The sequence below is a fragment of the Anser brachyrhynchus genome (assembly GCF_964034855.1).
Source record: "Anser brachyrhynchus genome assembly, chromosome: 3".
Taxonomy (NCBI): Eukaryota; Metazoa; Chordata; class Aves; order Anseriformes; family Anatidae; genus Anser; species Anser brachyrhynchus.
In genome coordinates, this window is record NC_137696.1 from 8,016,994 (window position 1) to 8,034,201 (window position 17,208).

At 43.0% G+C, this 17,208-nt stretch overlaps 1 protein-coding gene across 1 annotated transcript in view; it reads right to left on the bottom strand.

The window, feature by feature from the left end:
• The window catches only part of LOC308193342 (uncharacterized protein), a 39,809-nt gene extending 22,807 nt beyond the window's left edge, over window positions 1-17,002 (bottom strand). The window contains exons 1-4 of the mRNA XM_080587943.1: window positions 16,953-17,002; window positions 16,845-16,875; window positions 12,116-12,218; window positions 5,387-5,487 (exon numbers count right to left, since the gene is read on the bottom strand). Coding sequence (XP_080444069.1) covers window positions 5,387-5,476 — 90 coding nt within the window. The 5' untranslated portion in view covers window positions 5,477-5,487; window positions 12,116-12,218; window positions 16,845-16,875; window positions 16,953-17,002. The remainder of the gene's footprint in view (window positions 1-5,386; window positions 5,488-12,115; window positions 12,219-16,844; window positions 16,876-16,952) is intronic.
• Window positions 17,003-17,208: the final 206 nt, after the last annotated feature.

The window sequence follows — 17,208 nt, forward strand, 5'->3', positions numbered from 1 at the left end:
CATAAAACAAAAAATAAATTAAAACCAGCTACAGCCTGAGATTTACTTAACAAGCCAGCTTTCAATCTCTGCTTATGACCACTGCTTCCCCTTGTGGCCCCCTGACTATAAAAAAAGCCCGCTGTATGTTCCTATAGCTCATCTTCCTTGGGGTAAGGGTGAAAGCAGCTTCTTTTCCACGGTAGCAAATGGAAAAAGCTCACTTTTCAGCACAAAGCCAAGCCAGAGCAGCGGGCTGGATGTGTAACGTGTGCCTCTGCAGAGCGGATTCAGGGAGCTGAGCAGGCAGCCGGGGCATTCCCCGGTACCTCTCTTCCCAAAGAGCCAACTGGTATTCCTGAAGAGCATCTGCCACGCGTTCATATGCTGTCCAAGAGGTACAGGGGGGCCTATATTTCTCCCTGCTTTTTAAACCCACTGCTTTAACTCTGATTATGCACCCTTTTTCCAATGGGCACTGACAGGCCCACAAGTTATTTACTGCTGGTGTGCTGACGTTCCGCAGCATCTTAAATACCCTCATGCTCCCAAACGAAGAAGGCAATTGACTTGAAGCTAAAATGACTAAATTGTTCTCCACCTATTAAAACAGCACTGAAAGAACACTTCTGTAGGACGATGAAGCACGGGAAGGCAATGTTTTGAGTGAGCTGGCAGCGCTCTGCAGGGACGGTGAACAGAGCAAGGGCAGCCACTGTCCCTGCGGCCACCACCCCATGTGGCGGTGCAGCCTGAGGCCCTGTCCCCTCATGTTGTGTGGAGAGAATAAGGGACTCTTTCTGGGCAGTATGTTACTACTGGCCTCTTCTTTCTCCACCACAGACAAAGCTCAATATGTCTTTCAGCTCTGTGCAGCCAAATGAGACCTATGAAAAACTTGCTCAGTGTCAATTATAATTACCAAAGGAGGCAATCAAACATTACAGCAATGGGGACCCCTGAAATGCTTAAGACAGGCAACTCCCACCATGGCTGTCAACAAATGCTAATTCTCATTAATGTATATGTAACTCTGAAATGGTGCAACGGTGTTAGCTATTAGTATTAGGTAGTAGCTGATTAGTAGTAAGTAGTAGAACTGGTTAAAGTTACAGGATGGAAAGCAGATGCAGATTGGAGGGCTCAGCGCTGAGCTTGTGATCACTGCTGGTGATAATTTTCAGCATATTTTTGCATACTCAAGAACCTCCGAATAGCATGCGGGGAGGGTTGCCAGAACGGCTCCTGGGAGGCGCCGGTGGCTCAGGGCCCTGATGAGCAGAGCTATCCCTTTGTGCAACGTACCAGCTTGGCCCTGGTGAGGAGTGAGTCAGCACCCTGCACAAAGGGCTTGCACCCCGCGTCTTGCAGAAGAGGGGAGAATTCACCTCCTCTGACCTCTTTGTGCCCAGCGACCAGGTACCTGCCCTGGGCTGGTCACGGGTGCAGCACCGGCAGGGATGGTGTGAGCGGCCACTACCCTTACTGTTACCGTTACCACGACCGCTACCATTACTGCTACTGGTAGTGGTACAATGACCACTACCATTACTGCTACTGGTACCACATCCATTACCATTACTGGTACTGGTACCGCGACCACTACCGTTACTGCCTGCCAGGTGCACAGCCAAATGCTGCCCATGCTGCCATGCAGTGCGGCCCCAGCCTTTTTGTGAAGCATTTCTCCTAACATGAAGAGCCATCTATTTGTAATGATAGCAGTAAAAAATAAAAATAAAAAACATCCTGAAAAGCATAAACCCAGGCCATTACCTATTATAACAAATCGAATTGGATGTTCCTTACCTGAAATTTCATAAGCAATTAGCAAACAAAATTATCCACAAATGCATGTATGTCCCATTATCCTTGTAGCCATTTCAACAGCTACAACGTTACAAGCCTGTAGTTTGCTATCTAGCAGCTCTAGCAGCCCCAAACCACAGCTTTTTCCTTTTTTTCATTTCTCTTTTAACATGAAGTTCATGGCAGCTAGTGTTTTACCACCTGAACACTGGGGGAGGAAAAAAAGCAAGGGGGAGAGGATCAATATATACAGTATGTTTATGTTCAGCAAGAGCATGTTGCAGATTGGGGAGCTGTGATGTGTTTGCATTGTCTGTGAAAGGATCCGTAGTGGCACTGCAGCTGGAGAAATAATGGAAGATCAGGAGACTGTTTTCGGTGACAAACTTTCATCTGGTAAGTTACAATTATATTGTAGGAAATGATACCTTAGACTGCAACTAATTTGTGAATCCCATGAAGGGCAGATCACTGATTCTCCATCAGGGCTGCAGAACCTGATCTATAAAAATTTGGGCCTCAGCAGGAGGTGGTGTGTAAGTGTGATTTGCATTTCAATTCCTAGTCCACCACAACCTTTAAATCTTCCTGCAGCACTATCACAATGGAAATTTTTGTTCTCAGTGTGCTCAAAATACATGTTAAAAAAGAACAGAAATCCTAGCACAATGGAAGTCAGTTGTTAATGGGAAAGAACGTGGCATTTATGCTCAAATTGTTTCACAAAACACCATTACATCAGAGTCCTTCATCATTTTATGGGGGATCAAATCCCCTGACACCATCTTCAGGGACTTCATGTGGTGCTCATCACTATCATTCAACTTCCACAAACACCACAGCTCTTTCAATTTTTATCTGCCCAGAACCCAGAATATGTTACATTATTTAGTTTTTGTAAGAAGCTTTTCTGTATGAAGAATTCACAACAAATAAAAGCCATTTCCCTGAAAAAAATGAGCTTGTGAGTGATGGTTAAGGGAATTTTGGGCAGGCCCCCAGTACAGGAGGTGAGAGCAGCTCTGCCATCCTTCCTGCTGACTGATGGCACAGGTCCAACTGTCCCTACATTAAACAGCCAAAAGGGCTGGCAGTGACGGCTTGGTGCTCATGCTTTTCCCCAAAAAACTTTATGGGTCAGACTATGAACCCCGTATTCATGCAGAAGATGAGTTATTCATAGTAATAGGAAGGCTTCCCAGTGCTGCCACTGAATCAGGAAACAAGCGTGCAGAGAGAGGTAAAAAAATCTACTATAGCTCCACCAGCCAAGGAAATATTCCACGTCAAATGCTCTCAGCCTCTTAACCCAGTGTCAACAAAGACAAGTCTTCATGCCCTTCCTGTGTGTTTGTGAAGCCAACTGAGACAAAGTCTTTGAGAGGAAGCCAGTGCACAGAGCTGTCCATGGGCCACAGCCGATGATTATTAATGTTCTGGCAGAGCTCAGATGCCTCTCCTTGCTGCATATGGAGCCAGGCTTTGTCCTAAAAAGGCACACATGACCATGAATTCAAATTTACATTTATTTTGGCAATTTGATATCTGTTTTCCTATGTGTGGAATTTTATTGCCACTTACTCAGATATGGCTAAACTCAGCAAGCCTTTCCAGGGACACGTTCTCCAGCTGATTGAATTTCCAGGCTCCAAGCCTCACAGCCCAAGTGAAGGGCGCGGGAGTTTGTCTACCAGCAATAGGAGAACATCAAACATATCGCAAGCACTCTTCCAAGTTCTTTCTGCTTTTGCAGTTGATATGAACTTTCTGTTGACTTCAGCAGATACAGGCCTTAATGAAGGACATTTTTTCTACCTACCTCTTGAAGGCACTTTCATTCCCTCACTCTAATTTGCCATGTTGGGACCAATGATTTGCTTTATTGCACAGAGATACATCCTGGCATTTGCAAGATTACAGCACTTGCCCTGTGAACTTTCATGCAAGCTGCTCCCCTATGACAAAGGGAAAGCAAATCGCCCCATGAAGTTTACGGCTCTTCTTGAAACGCACTCAGTGAACTGACTTGTTCCATATCCTAGGCCATTTCTGAGTGCCCACATTCAGAGCCATTTACACGGGGATGATTCTACAGCATGACAAGACATTGATGCTCTCTAAGGTTTCTGAGCAGGGGTATCCCAAACCATCACTTACTTTTAGGAACGTTTGCTTGCACCCCACTGGGTTGATTATCTGTCAGCCCAATCAGAGGATTTCAGACTGAAAAAAGAAGCCTGGTCCTGAATGTCCTGCTCAACAAACCAAACTAAACCAAACCAAACCCAACCCAAACCCCCCCGAAATAAAAACAAAACCCACATACAAATCAAGGGAAGTTTGTCCAATGCAGGATAAAGATTTTTTCTTTTTGTTAAGGACACAGCCTTGTTAATAGCACGGAAAGCATTCAGAAATATAGATCTTACCAACTGCTCTTCAGCTTAACATCTCTGGCATTCAAAACATACAACTTCTGTGTTTGTACTACATTTCCCTAACAGCTTACATTGAGGCCAAATAGACAGCATTCTGCAAAGGTCTTCTAAAATAAGCTTATTTAAAAGAGCAAGGTCATTGCCCAACATATGTCAGATTCTGTGAGTGGAAATCAAAGAGTTAGGAGCAAATGGAATATGTCAGAACTCAGTGGTTTTCTATGCCAGGCTCTTTTACCAAGTTCACGTTTCTGCTGCCAAAAACAGTAACAATCCCATCATATGGACTTCAGCTTTGGAAAAGTGTCTTAAAAAAAAAATCCACCCAGTGTCTGTGCATGGGCTAGTTAGCTCAATAAATAAAACTAATGCATAGATAAATGTTTAGCTGGACATGCTATGTATTTTCTATATAACTGTATTTTTCTTTTAATGGGACACATGCTGATTCCATGCTTCAGCCTTAGGCTCTATTAAAATCAGATTAAAAACATTAGTAATGTAGTTAATTCCATTTATAATATGCACATCGTAAGAAATGAGAACATTAAAATAGAAAAGTATGTATAAATGGGATTTAAGAATTGTTTAAAAACATTCTGCTCCATTTTGATCTTTGTAAAAAAATGGCAATTCTTTAAATAAAAAAACTTTTGCTCTGTTCTGATAAAGTAACACTGCCTAGTCTTTTAAACCGTATCTTGCAGCACAATATTTGTGATTTCAATTAAAATATGCTATTGTCACTTTAGCCTCCCTCTTTGGTATTTTAAATTGATCCTAATGGCTTTGCCTTCAGTGATTTGCGTCCCATAGTGAATCCCTGTCACTTACAGCACCTCCCACTATTGCCCTCCCGAATAATCACTACCAGATAATCACTTCTTCCCCTTTTCTCCCAACATTATTGCTTGCTTCCCCTCTGACTCTGCATGCTGGTACAGTCTGCAAACTATTTGCTCTTTAACATCTTTAACATATGGCTTGTTGCTTTGGCACACAACAGAGAGGGATTTAAAAGAAGGATAAAAGCTGCTTGAAAAGGGCCAAACTGATGGCTCTACAGGTAGGCTTGTGTCTCCCCATGGCCTGTTTTCCTGGCTGCAAACTGAGGAAAAAAGAGTGGATTGTGATGGAAATCCCTCTGGCTCCATACTCACAGTTTGGGGCCTGGCAGGTGCTGACAGTGCAGGTCCACGTTCAGCTGGGGCTTGCTGCTTTCTAACGGAGCTCTGCGAGATGGAGACCATCCGAGGCGGACCTGTGTAGGAACACAAAATTTCCATGGGACACTTTGCCCCCAAAGATGCCACCAGCAGAACCCCCAGAGGCTTTGGCTGAAAGCTGACCCCAGAGCTGCCCTTGTCCCCCGCACCGGACTCAGCAAAACTGCCCTCACGTGCCCAGTACGCACAGGAGGAAACCATAAAGCTTTCTCCTTCTGAGAGGAGGATCCTTTCTCCTTTGCTTTTCATGGCTCTCATTATTAATTGAAGAATCATTTAGCTTGCATAATTGTCCTCTGCCATACATAATTCCAGCCTTTCTCTTTAAATTGCCTTATTAAACTAAATACACTTTTTTGTTTTTGTGACTCCATCTATCAAAGCTTCTAGATGGACAGTCAGTGTCACAAGAATTAAAAAAAAAAATAATAATATTAAGAAGGATCTCTTTATGTACATTTATGAGATCTACCACCAGGTGACTCCATTCTAAAATATCCATATTTCTGTAAAACAAAATGCTATTTCTTTCTTCCAACCTGAACGTCATAATAATCCTCCCCCCAACCCCAAGATTCAGCACTCTGAAAAAATGCTGTTAAATAAATAGCGCTCTTACTTAACATATGAACATTTATTTTTTATTTTTTTTGACTAGCACATGAAAATGTATTAAAGAGAGTCAGGGATTTCCAGAACAGCCTGATCTGTTCCTGTCTAATCAGACCTGATTAATTCAAATCAAACTGCAAACCTCGGTTTTATTTTGCTTTAAAAACTCAAGATCAACAACAAATCAGCAGTATGGAGATATCACAGAGGCAGTTAACACGGGAAGCCTACAGACACTGAGCCTCATGGAGTCAAATGGATATGATTAAACATTTGGAATCATTTATTAATATTTTATATATTCAAATATATACAGAGCAGATAGGACCAGTTAGACAGATGCTCTTCACAGGGGACTTTATTATATTTATGCCTAAGAACAGGAGATCCAGCTCAGGTGTCAAAGGGTGTTTCTTCAAAATAGAAAAATTATTAACAAATAATAGGGTTATGTGGGAGGGTTTGTAAGTTACACCAAACTGTACTAAACCATGCAATGATCTACACAGATAATCAAAGTGTTCGTGAGATAGCGAGCACAGCAGAATAAATAAAATAGGATAAAATAAAATAAACCAGTCTCACAAATGCAAGATTGCAAATGCAAAATAGGTAGCCACGCAAGAAATGTTTCAGAGATATACTGAGCCGTTATTTCAGTGGAACACGGATTCATGTAGGCTCTCAGACCTGACCAATTTAATCCACATCAGACCGGGGAGACACAGGGTCAGGAGGCTGAATGTGGATTTGGGCACTTGGCACAGCTGTTTTCCTTAGGTGCAATACACTTGTCACTAGTGGTGGCATTTTGCATTTGCTCTATGGCGGTATATGTGCTTGCCACATTTGGGACCCATTATATCTCTTTACCCTCCAGCCACTTCCCTTCCCTTCTTGTTAGCTGCACGTCCATATACTCCTCCATACTCTTTCCCTACATTGCAGTGCCAGTTCTTTGCCCCCTCTGCTCGCTCTGCTGACTACACATACTGCCTGCATGCTTTACAAGCTTCCCGTATTACAGCCGTCTGTAGGCAGGGGTAGAATTTTTATATGTACTGCAGAATGTATCCATAGATATATGCATGTATACACATACACACACAGATGTTCTATAAGGAATCATAGCTATTCCATCACTGAAATACTTACCTATTCAGAAACAATTTTGCTACGAGGGAGAGCACACAGAGACAAAGAAAAGTTGAAGAACTGCCAAGGAAATCTTTCAAAGCATTGCATAAACCCAAACTTGAAGCAAAGGTGAAAAAAGGGAAGGGGACAGAATATATGTTTGCATTTCAGCCTCTGCAATTAAAAACATAGTTACCGCAACAGCCCACACCAATTAGTGTATGTTGATATATTGGCTTTCAGATAAAACAGTATTTGACTGCATGTACAAAAGAGGGAGTTAAATGTTTCTGCTTGTTTTGTGCACCGTTGCACAGACAGGACTGACTGCAGGACTTGCTTTTGTTCACTGTTGGGTCACTGGAGATGACAATGACGGTTAAGAAGAAATTTGGTTGATACCTCATTTTGGTGGGCCATAGTGCCAGTCTCCTCTTTCCAAACTCACAGTGTTCCCTCTCAGGGCACTGGGACATTGGTTCAAAGGAAGAAGTCTCTGATCTGGAGAGATGAGCTTGCCTGGACAAGTTCCCAGCTAAGCAGTGACTGAGCCCAGCAGAGGTGGGCACCCCCTGGAGGTGTGGGTGTGCGGCCAAAACAGGAGCATAAGCTTCAGATAAAAATGACTTTGCACTCTTTTAATGAACAAAAAAAATGTACCAGCCTCTGATTCATATTTTCTTAGCTAAAACTATGTCCTGGATGACCAGTATTCAGCTGAAGCCAGATCTCCTCCTTGTCCACCTCCAACCCAGAGCATCCCAGGGTTTAGGAACCTTGCATGTGGGTGCACAGATGTGAGCCAGTCCAGTGCACAGAGTCCCTGGGAAATGCAGATCCATATTCAGCTTTTTCTTTCCACAGATAGAAGCAAGTTTAGCATCGAAGTTTTCAGTTCATAATATAGCTCCAAACTAATGAAACAGGAAAAAACCTGAAACTACTCAGCTTTGGTTTGCTTCTGTTTTCATTAAGTTTATCTTCAAGTATTTTCTAAAATCTTGACCTAAGGAAGCAATCACAAAAATCTGTAAGGGAACAAGTTATTTTTATACAGCAGAGAGGACACTGAACTACCTGCCTGATGTAGCTGCTGTTTAGTGACACAGCCAAGCCTTGATCTGCATGTCCTATATCCCAGGCCTGCTGTTTTTAAATGCTACTCAAAGGCAGCAGTTGGGAAAAGGATGTTACAGCCGTGGCCTGAGTGGGCTGTCATCTCGGGGAATGCCGCTTCTCTCGGCAGCTGCTCGCAGCAGCGATATCTCTCACCTGACAATTGCCTCGCTCAGCAACAGGTCAGGCCAGCAAAATCCCTCACCTGCTTTCAGACTCCCTAAGTATCAGCGATGAAGCGTGAATTGCCTCTGGCTTTCTGTGCAGCCCCCACTGCATTAATGAACGGTGCTACATAAAAAATAGCCGCTGACAACAAAATCCTTTCGTAAGTCCCGATGCTTTTGGACACCCTCTGTTCTCCCACCCTCCCTTAACACAGACAGGGAGAAGGCTTAGGAAGGAGGCCCAAAAATCAGGAAATATTTGGTCTTCTCTTTGAGGTGACCACTTGTGAATTGGCCTGGGAAGTCAGTGTGCTCACATTTGGATGCACGGCTTTGATGGAGTTCACTGAAGAGACAGAGACCAACTGCGGATCAACAAGAGACGGGTTTTTCATCGGTACCTGTTGCTGGAGAGGAGGAGGTCGCTTCACCCTGTAGTACAAGTGCCACAAACAAAACTCCATAGCTGGACAGGACAGGCAAGAGACTGGAAAATGCCTGGCCATTTAATGTAAATAGTTACAATATGCACATACATTTCATGCCATCTCACCGCCCTTATGAATGTTAGGAATGTTAAGTAGGTAGGAGGCCCCTCTCAGCACTGAGATGTTCACAGCTTACAGCAACGCTCCCGAAGTGCAGCCCCTGGGCAGGAGAAGCTTTTGAAAGCAACATATGACAGCCTTGTTAACTGTGGCCATCCTTGACAGAGCCAGCCGATCGTCAGCGTTACAGTGCAGGTCCCGCTCGAGAGGGAATTAGGCAAGGAGGCTGAGGTGGCCTCTCTGTGCTTTGCACATGAGGCGCACCATGCTCCATCTCCCGAACGCAAAGGAGCTGCGTTCCTGGTGAGTTCTGTTCAGTAGTGCCCCAGCCATGCCATAAAGTAGCCCTTCAGGAACTAAACTTGGAAAACTCCTTGCTGAGGAGCCTGGTACTAAAGCTACAACCTGTAATCTGGGTCAAGGTTTTATCAGCCATCAGGATCAGAAGGGAAAAAGCACTTGTAGTGTGTGAATGGCCAACTCAACTGCTTGGAGAAAGGAGTTGATTCAGGCTGCCAATATTGGCTCTTACACAGATAATAAACTAGACTGGCCTTTCTCCTGACATCACACTTCAATCAAAAACTTTCTCGCAAAATGTCACTTTCAAAGTTGCAGCTTTAAAAAAAAAAAAGTCTTTATAAAAAATTCATGGCCACAATGATCTGATAATGCAGCTTTCTGATACCAGCAGATGTTTTGTCTAACATGTTCCCTGAAGCTGTACTCTGTGCCTTCATATCTTTCATTTCCAGTTGCTATCTGCTGACTGTGGGATGTCATGTACGTACCCTATAGCGATGCGCAGCAATTCGCATCTAACACCGCCGTGCGTAATGAGCTTCACAAGATGCTTGTCGCAATAACTCCGCACTTCCCCAACCATATGGAACACAACACTCCAAAGCCCACAGACACTTTTTTTTATTACAGTTCAGATCCTTAAAACATAATCTGTGTGATGTCTAGTGAATGTACGTGAAGAGCTGCTGAAAACAAAGTTAACACTTGTTCACATCATCTGTTACAAATGTCCAATTTGGGACAATAAATTTCCTCGGAACCTGTTCTTTTGCTGACTCGTTGCTTTATCTTTTTTCTCTTTCTCTCACGTCGTTTTTTTTATGAACTATGCATATGTATTAAATGGGATTTGTTGTCCCTAGATACCAATTTGCATAAAGTGCAAGCCATCATTGGTTGGAGAGAAGCAAATTACTTCTCCAGCAAGATCACACTTCTTTTTTTTCCTTTTTTTTTTTTTTTTAATTTTAACAAACCGCAGGCAGAGGCTGTTAACAGCACTTAGCCAGATATGCAAAGTATCACTTTTCTCAAAAGCAGCTTGATCAATGAGGAAAAAAAAAAAAAAAAAGAAGAAAGGGAAGGTATTATTCAGTTAAGTACAATGCAGAAATGACCCAAGACTGAGGCAGCTAACCCAGCCATTCACCTGTAACTCGAGCTGCCTGATTCCCAGTAAAATACAATTCGAGTATGGTTTGGCAGCCAGGACACAAAGCAAAACACCATGACTGAGCAGAGCCTCCCAGAACCACCATCACCTTTTCCAAGTGTGCTCAGTGCGTTTACAGAAGTCCCAAGCAAGCTTGGTAATTTTACATGTTGCTCAGCTCCCCGTCAGGAACCTTCGTTGCTCATTCACATCCCCACACATTTACTCACATTTCGTCTCTGAAGGACTGTGCAAATACTGGATTGAAATATGTTTAAAAGTGCAGGGAGGCTCTCCTCTGCCCTCCCCTAATTTTGCTGGCTCCCGGGTGCCAGTGGTGCTCTGCACATTGGCAGCTGCCATCCTAGCTGGTTTTGGACAATCACAAACTCCCTTTTTTCCTTATGCTCGTCATTGTGCACACCTGTGACACATTGGCAGGAGCCTCAGTGATAACAACGTGACAGATTCGCAGGTTCAGAGCTAGCCCTGTATCAGCCCTGTACTCTTAGGGAGGAGGAGAGAGTGAGCCAGGGGGAAATTACAGTGAGGAGATTTTACAAATACTTCAGGGAACAGATTATCTAAGCAATCCTGTGATGCACAGGATGATGTAAAGACTCACCAACCTACTGTTAAAAGGATTTGCAAGCCATGAGCCAGGCACAGTTTAAATGTGTGGGATATTAAATTCACTGAAGAGAAGAAAATTAGTAAGGATGTTGAGCTGCAAAGTTTCCAACTAGGTCTGAACTTCTCAAGGATTCAGTGCTGGGACATTGCTTGAGGTGTGGGGGAGAGTGGGTCCTCTCTAATCATCAGCTTGTATTCTGTTGAGCTCTCTAAACATGATTGCAGGATCTGTCTCTTAATAAACGCTTGCTCACAATTTAATCCCAGATCCATCAGCACCATGTGCCTAGATTGTTTTACCTCAGAATGGACGGATGGTACTCTTTTAAGAATGATTCCTGAGATCACGGAGGATATTATTATTTCACCATAGAAATATCATAATTAATCTGGACAATGGTGATGACTAGATGCTGAGGTGCCTTTCAGGGAGTTGTGGTTGTCAAAAGAACGAGATAGGAGCCAGTTTGTATAAATTGTCACAAGAGAGTCTCTATTTCCTTGTTACCTTTAACATCTACCCAACAATACTCAAATAGCCACAGATTTTATGCTGTGTGATGCTTTGAAGGTGGAAAAAATAGTTTCCGTCTGCAGAAATACTGGCATCTTCTTGCGGCTTTTGCAAAAAGGCAAAAATCCCACAATTTCACACATCTCTATTATTAACGTATGCCGCCTTGTTTCCATATTTATATTTGTCACATTTAAAAGGAATAAAATAGAATTTCAGAGATCTTCATTCCCAAATGATCACAAAAGCACAAAGAATTCCTACAAAGATTATGAGAAAAACTTACAAGAGGAAATTAAGTGCCAGCTTTGAAAACGGGGCTTTTTTGTAACCAAGGGCACTGCCAGTGTTAACCAAAGAAAGCACCATGGGACCAGGTGAAATCATGTTTGGGACACTTACCCTCAGATGCATTGAAATACATGGATTCATCTCTCTGAGTCTGCTGTCTTTAAAGGCAGGAAAAAACAACAGCTTTACCTCCGTGGCGCCTCTCGCTTGAAAATCCTGGCACGCTCAACTGGCAGCTCAAGGAAGCGGTGTCTAGGTGCTGCTGTACAGGTGCATCTGCAGCCTGATGGCTCTGGAGACAGACACAGCCCAAGAAATAGATTGCTAAAGCTTAGCAGAACACAACGCATGAGACCCAACTGTACAGTAGGCGCTAGATAACATACAATCATGGCCTCCTACTGCAGCAAATTCTACATAAACCCAGGCCCTTGAAAGAGAAGTAGTAAAAAAAAATGTGTTTTTCTCCTTCCTTATCTGTACCTACTCCATTTTACCTAAGGCTGGCTATTAGCTCAGCTGGTGATGTCACTTACTTCACTGGAACCTGTTATCATGAAAGATTTCTCACAGGATTTTCCATTTTGTTAGCTTTGTGCTTTGTGCAATGTTGTATTTCATTCCACTAGATAAAGGGTTAAGTAATTCATGTTTTACCCATATAGACTAAGTTATACTCCCTGTGGGTTGCTGGCTTCCTATTGGCTAGAACGATGACCTTGGAAACAGACAAAAATGATGCATTGTTGCAATAAATATTATAGCTTGCACCTGTTTCTAATTAAGTCTGCCAAACAATTTCAGAGATACTGAAAAGAGAAATGTGTTGGCTTCTAATCGGGTGTTCGTTGCTGTTTGATCTGGATTATTCAGCGCCCCACATGACCTCACCTTCTGGGTTCTCCTTTTTCCTTCTTCTTTTTGGACTTGCAGAAAGCACTAGATTGAATGAAGTCCCCTCAAAGAGAAGCATCTCTGCCTATAATTGGTTGTTACTAAAAACCTGAAAATCAATGGATTTATACCAAGGCCCGGAATAATTTATGGCAAGATACCTCAGAAATCTCTAATGTGGCTCTTAGGTTTCATAGGTCTGTTGTACCAAAGCTGGAAATTCACTGATCTTCTCCTTCTCCTTTCTTCTGTCTTTTAAGCCTCAGACCTTACAACAATCTCCAGCTACCAGTGATCAGGCTTGGGCACTGACTGGGGGAGTGATACTGGAGGTTTTTGCAGTTAGACCTCAGCAAGTCAGGAATTAGTGCCGGAATTATTTTGCTGCTAACACTCATGGCAAATGTTGGCAATGTTATCCTTGCGGACCTGTAAGAAGTAAAGAATTAGTGATGTCTTCATTTTCTAAATGGGGTGTAGAAGCCACAGCTCAGCCAAAACTTTTGGCTGATATAAGCTGACACTGTCAATGACAGAAGCAGTCCAGTCCCTTCAGTCCCTGTGGGGTCTCTTTTCTCATGCTGGGATAAGCATTTGTGCATTTGTATTTTGGAACTGACTGAGGAACTTACACAGTTGAAGACTAATCCTAGGAGAAAACAAATAGTTTTTTTTCAGCCACATCAGCTTTCTGATTTTGGTTCGCATACAGCCTGGCAGGACAGGACTGAACAGCAGAGACAGAGGGAGTACAAGGCAATGTTTTTGGATGGAACTGCATGAAGTCACAGAAGGAACATGTAATGACATGAGAAAACAATGAGAAAACAATGTAGGCCTCCAGATCCTTTCTCTCTTAATGTCATCAGCCTCACAACCTAGCAAAGATTTGCTAGCTGTGTACCAATCCTCTGGGCCACCCACAGTTTCTCACGTGTACAAAATGTATCTCAGAGATATCACGTTTGGTGGAATTAAATGACCCTCTGCTCAGTCAAGTTAATTATTTGGGGGTGGAGGTTGCGTAGGGATTATTTTGGTAGCCATACTAGAGAAGGTGGGATCAGATGGGACAAAAACAAGCCTAGACACAAAGACACAGCAAGGGAAGAGAACAGCTTAGTCTGGGCGGTGTGATGAAGCCCTGCATAAGTATTATGGCAAGAGGTTTGTTCAGGAGGAGAGACAGAACTACAGAGGTATTTCACAGGGTTAGCACAGCTTCCTCTGTCTGATAGACTCCCTCTTTTACACTTTTCCCTTGATGGCAGGTAATAAAATGCCTGCTGGTACCCCCCATGACTGGAGGTACCCAGAGTGGTTCAGCCCATCGCGAGTGCTGTGCCAATCATTTAACAATTCCCACGGCTGCTTTTGTGCGAAGCCTCTCTCCTAAGCCTCTGGTTTAAGAATTTAGAGTAATCATGTAAAAATGATACCCCTGTGCTCTATGATCCGCTGAATCTCACTAATGCCGGATCCCAGAAGAGGGCTTATTAATGAAAAGATGCAATGCCTCTCTCTCTGCTCATGTTTCACATGAATATCTCTCATGGACTCGGCAGTAAACCTTACTGCTGATAAAGTAAGTATAATGAACCTCCGTGCTCCACGAGAATGAAATCTTGGACTGATGAAGTAGTTACCTGCTCTACTTTCCAGCACAATGGCAGGCTTGAGAGGTACAAGGAGAAGTATTTGGCTGCTACAGGGAATAGCGGTGCAGTATCACAGCCCCCAAATCTTGGGTCTGATTTGCTGGTGATGCCTTTGGCTGTGTGAAAAGATCAACAGTTTGGAAGAGAGCAGTTTGTAATTAGCTGAGAGAAATAAAATTATGCTTTATCGGAAATCATTGAGTCAATAGAATAAAGCAGGTTTTTAAAGGGACAGCAACACCTTGGGGTTCTCTTTGTCCTTTCAGTACTACACCATAGTCATAAACCCAGGCAGCTCCTGCCAGTTGGTTTGCTTCTCCAGAAGGGCCAGCACCAAGTGTTCTGCAGATGGCAGGATCCTGCTGCTTCCAGCCCCTGACATCTAACCAAATTTTTAGAAGACACTGAAAAGATAATGTCACTTCCTGCCTCTGTCCTGAAGCTCCTTTGCTAATGGCAGCATATTTTGCCATCAAGAGTTTTAAATTGTTAGAAATACGTTTTGCTGTAGCTGTTAAAAAAAAAAAAAAAAAGGCAAACACACAAGAAGAGAAGCTGATTCCATGACTCTCCATGGGAAAAGAAAGCAGGTGACTATCCAGAAAGCACCATGAGGATAAGAAAAGGAAAGGAGCATGCAGAGGGAAACGTGTTCACCAACTCTTTCAGTTGCTGCTTGGAGCAGAACACGTAAAACACAGTGGGCAGCAGTGCAATATGTTTCTGTAAATGCCTTATGACTTACCCCTAATCTTAGCATCAGTGGGATGATGTGGGACAAGCAACAAGACTGGGAGAGATGTTGCTGTGGGGATGCCCAAGACGGCCACAGAGACTAGCTGTAGGTCCAACAACAGGTCTGTTTCTGTTCAGAGCATCTCTGCTGCTTGGATCGTGACTCATCCTTTCAGAGCCAGCCCCATGTAACCAAACCCAAAGTTCTCAAAACTTTGTGAGGCACAAATCTGAGTATGGAAAATTATGGCAGAGATCACAAAGCTGGAGAGTAAATGTAATCCCATCTTAAACACTGGTTATAATCCTCTGTAGGTCTATTCAATGATTTAAACAATGCATGAAAATGTTAACATCATCCCTTCACTTCAGCAGGATTCTCTGGTCAGAGGGAATTCAAACACCCTGAAACTCTGTGGAACCTTAAACCAGAGGCTGCATTTTATATTAGCAGCTTTGGCATAACTCCTGGTATTATTAATATCTAAATGCCCCATATGTTGTCTTTAGAGAGGAAGGCAGTCCTGCCACCTTTATATGTGTGCTTTCTTCCCTTTGCTTTTACGTTTCTTCAACATGCAAAATGTACTTAACTCACTGCTTATTGAATGAAGGATTAGTATTATTTTCTTTCCTCCAGTGAACTTTGTTTCACTTCATCCTGCATATATTTTGCTAGTCTGTGTTTTCCTGCCAGCACACCACTGTTCAGCAAACTACTGTACTTAAGGCCAGCCAGCTAACGCAGTGATACCTTTTTACTCACAAGGAGTGTTTCTGTAATCATGGTGGCGTTTGTGGTATGAATGACAGCTTACACCAATAGGCACAAAATGCGCTTCCAGAAGCTTCGCTGAGCTAGGACAGAACAGAAGCAGCTGCAGACTGCCAAAACATTTGAAACATCTAGGACAAGACACTTTTGAAATGTAGCCTGCTACCTAGCTCCTCCGCAAGCAAAGATGTTGATCAGGGACTGCGAAGGGAGTTACTTCCCCATCCTCCCTGTACTGTGCTGCTGTATCTCATGTTCAGCTAGGCTGGGAGTGCTTGGAAAATGCTCTGCTTTGGGTCGGTCCAAATTAGTATAAAACAAATAGGTAACAAATTTGCAATGGCTCTGTATGAGGCTTACAGTCGCCTTTTTTGTTAAGATTAGTCACGTTGCCCAGTAGGAAAGCAAGTAGGAAAGAAGGGTATCTTTACAACTCACTGCGCTCTTGGAAAACCAGATTGGATGCTCCTGTTCACATCACCACAGCAATGCAGACCTCTCTGGTGGAAGTATTTTTCTTGTGGAATTATACCGCAGGTCCTGCTAGGTAGCTACTCCCTTTGTTCCTACGAGCCGAGCTAGTTGCAAGATCATGCTATGCCATGCTTATAGCCTCTCACTAAAAAGGAGGAGATTACAAAGGGGGCAAAATACCCTAGAGGGTCCCCCTTTATCAGAACCTTCCCTGTCAGTTTGCCTTCTCATTTCCTGAGCTCTTGTCTGATTATTAGTGTACTGACAGAATAAAAATAACCTCATATTCCTACATGAATCATAAATAAAACCCTTTTATTTCATCAAAGAGGTTGGCAGGTTTATAGTCCTTTGCAATGCATGCACGATCTGAATGACATACCTTTAATTTTGCTGACAAGCTTGTCGGGGTCCTAATGAAAAAGAGTGAAAAGTGGGTGACTTCTCTAAAGGTTTAGCAGTTGCTTTTTGGTGAGGATATATATTTCACCTTGCCACTGTAATCAAGGAGCCAACTGATCTTGGTAATGAACTCTTCAATTACAGTCCACTTTTGACTCTTCAAGAATGCCTAGGCAACAATACCACAGTGATTATTGCTGATATTACAGATTAAAGTCACCTGGAGGGAAAGAAAAAAAAAAAAAGGAGAGGAAAACGAAAAAGAAAACCTGATCAGTGTCCTTGCTAGAGTTTCAGGTATCAGAGTGCATGCGCAATGAACCGAAAAGAAAGATCAAATTCCA